Source organism: Plecotus auritus, assembly GCF_963455305.1.
Source record: "Plecotus auritus genome assembly, chromosome: 9".
NCBI lineage: Eukaryota > Metazoa > Chordata > Mammalia > Chiroptera > Vespertilionidae > Plecotus > Plecotus auritus.
In genome coordinates, this window is record NC_137783.1 from 135,477,055 (window position 1) to 135,480,056 (window position 3,002).

Here is a 3,002-nt window from a genome sequence, read left to right on the forward strand (position 1 = left end):
GTCACCACAACATGAGGAACTGTATTAAAGGGTCACGGCATTAGAAAGGTTGAGAACCACTGCATCATAACAGGAGACTGTGTGTATGGCAATTAAGTGCTCAGGCTCTGATTGGGTGGAAGCCCCACTCTACCACTTACATGTTTGCCGACCTTGGGAAAATTGCTCGACCTTTCTAAGTCTCAGGTGCCTCATCTACCAATGAAGCAGAGATAATAGAACAGACTTCATAAGGTTGTGGTGAGAATTAAATCAGATAATTCCTGTAGCAAACATCACAATTCCTGGAAGGTGATAACTGCCTAGTAAATGTTAGTTTTTATATATCATCATCATCGTCATTCAAAACCACAGAAACAATAAGAAAGAAAACAATTAAATAATAAATGATGGTATTTGGAAAAAGAGTAGTTGCATTTGTAATAACTTTTTTATTTTCCAAATATTTTTGCTCCATTCATCTAGTATTGTTGTGCCAGGCAATGTACTTCATTCAACAGACACTAATGAATACGACAGATGTCGCCCCTGCCCATTTATGCACTGAATCCCCCAAACATAGTCCTATAAAGTAGATAAACTCACTTGGCAGATTAAAAAAAAATGAGGACTGAAGAAGTTAGAACTTAAAAGTAGACACTGGAACCTGAGATTAATTTATTCATTCAACAAATACTGGAGCTAAGTGCTTTGCTAGGCACTGGCATACAAAAATGAATCGCACAGGTAAAAATGCTTATTCTCATGTAATTTACACAATATCAAATACGTAAAACATAGTACATCTGATAGTGACAAGCATTGCATAGATTAATAAATTAATACGTGGAAGTGGGAAGTTCGGGTGCAATTTTAAGTAGGGCTGGGAAAGTCTTCCCACGTAGGTGATATTTGAAGAAAAACAGAGGATGGAGAAACTAAGGAATGACATATTTGATAAGGATCCATCAGGCAAGCATGTCAAACTCAAAGGCTAACACGGGCCAAATAAACAAGATTTAAGTTTATGTGGGCCGCAAAAAAAAAGCTTCAATTTTCATAGAAGCATAGGTTTATTTCGATAGAGACATGCTGAATACAAAGGGCTGAAATAAATGAGTAATCATTAACATAAAATAATAGAACATTTTAATAAAAATTAATATTTTTTTCTTGAACATTAACTTACCAGACACTGAATAACTGCACAAATTAATAAGTGTAATGCAAATAAACCTATTTTTCTTGTTCTCTGAAAGTGAAATATTTCCTGTTGTGCACATCAAACAAGTCACTCCAAGACTAATGACATGGCAATTGGCTACTAAAATATTCGCTGCTAGTATTAGTGGAGAGAAATGGTGCACCTATGTGTAAAACACCTAAGGGAAATGAATGCAACACGATTATAGTAACCAGTCATTAGCGAATGTTGTAGTTCGTTATTAATAATTATGTATAACAGGATATTGTAAAAATTAAGTTACAAAGTTTTTTGGGTTTTTTTAAAATATATTTTATTGACTTTTTTTACAGAGAGGAAGGAAGAGAGAGAGAAACATTGATGAGAAACATCAATCAGCTGCCTCTTGCACACCCCCTACTGGGGATGTGCCTGCAACCAAGGTACATGCCCTTGACCTGAATCGAACCTGGGACCCTTGAGTCCGCAGGCCGACGCTCTATCCACTGAGCCAAACCGGTTAGGGCTAAGTTATGAAGTTTTTATGAAAACATTTCTTACATACCGTTATGTTGGCTGGGCTGCAAAAATATTCATTGTGGGCCACATGCAGCCTGCAGGCCATGAGTTTGACATGCTTGATTTAGGGCCTTCCAGAAGCCTTTGATCTGCTCAGAGCTTTCCTGACAGCTGCCTTTACCTCCTTATTCCTCAGGCTGTAGATGAGGGGGTTCAGCATTGGGGTCACCACTGTGTAGAGTACAGACACCACTCGGTCCTCCTCTGAGGACTGGCCTGAGTTATCCCGCAGATACATGAAGATGAGGGTGCCAAAGAACAGTGACACAGCCATGAGGTGGGAAGCACAGGTAGAGAAGGTCTTGGCCCGACCCCCAGCAGAGCGGATCTGCATGATGGCCACGATGATAAACAGATAGGACACCAAAATCACCAATATACAAGCAGGCATGACAAAAATGGCAAACACTATAATCACTACCTCCTGAGTGAAGCTTTCCCCACAAGTGAGTTTTAACAGAGGAGGGAGGTCACAGAAAATAAAGTCGATTTCATTGTTTCCACAAAAGGAGAGCGTGAAGGCTGTGACCGTTCGCACAAAGGCACTGGAAAAACCAGCAATGTAAGCCCCAGCTACCAAGCCCCAGCGGGCCTTCTCAGTCATGATGGTGACATAAAGCAGAGGTTGGCACACAGCCACATAGCGATCATAGGCCATGATGGCCAGGAAGTAACAGTCGATGGACGCAAAGAAGGTGAAGAGGAAGAACTGAGCTGCACAGCGAGCCTGTGAGATGGCTGTGCCATGGTCCAGCAGCACAGCCAGCAATTGAGGGACGATGACAGAGGAGTAGCACATGTCCACGAAGGAAAGGTGACCGAGGAAGAAGTACATGGGGGTGTGGAGCTGGTGATCTTTGTGGATCAGGATGATCATCCCCGTGTTCCCCAGCAGAGTGACAAAATAGAAACTCAGAAATAACAGGAAGAGAGGCAGCCCCCACTGGGGATGTTCAGTGAATGCAATAAGGAGGAACTCGGTCACTAGGGTTCGATTCCTCCCAGCCATCCATTCAGTGGTGTATGTGAGAGGGCTAAGACAAGGGCCAGCTGGGGGGAAAGTTCAAGTTATTGCAAGTAATAAAGCTTTAAATTGGTTGACATGTAGGTACCTGACTTCAACAAACTGCAGTCTGATGTGGAAGTAGGTGAATATAGATCTCACTATAACATAAGATAAAAAGTGGTGAATGCTTCTCTTAATCCTAAAAATGGAAAGCCAATGATTCTCTGCCTTACAAGTCAGCCCTTGTTTTTGCAA

At 41.4% G+C, this 3,002-nt stretch overlaps 1 protein-coding gene across 1 annotated transcript; it reads right to left on the minus strand.

Annotated features, from left to right (window-relative positions):
* Positions 1–1,805: 1,805 nt before the first annotated feature.
* LOC308258014 (olfactory receptor 9Q2) lies at positions 1,806–2,750 on the minus strand (the record flags this gene model as incomplete). Its single annotated transcript, XM_080688245.1, has 1 exon — positions 1,806–2,750. One exon carries the CDS (start codon positions 2,748–2,750, stop codon positions 1,806–1,808), a length of 945 nt encoding a protein of 314 aa, XP_080544371.1.
* Between the last annotated feature and the right edge of the window lie 252 nt (positions 2,751–3,002).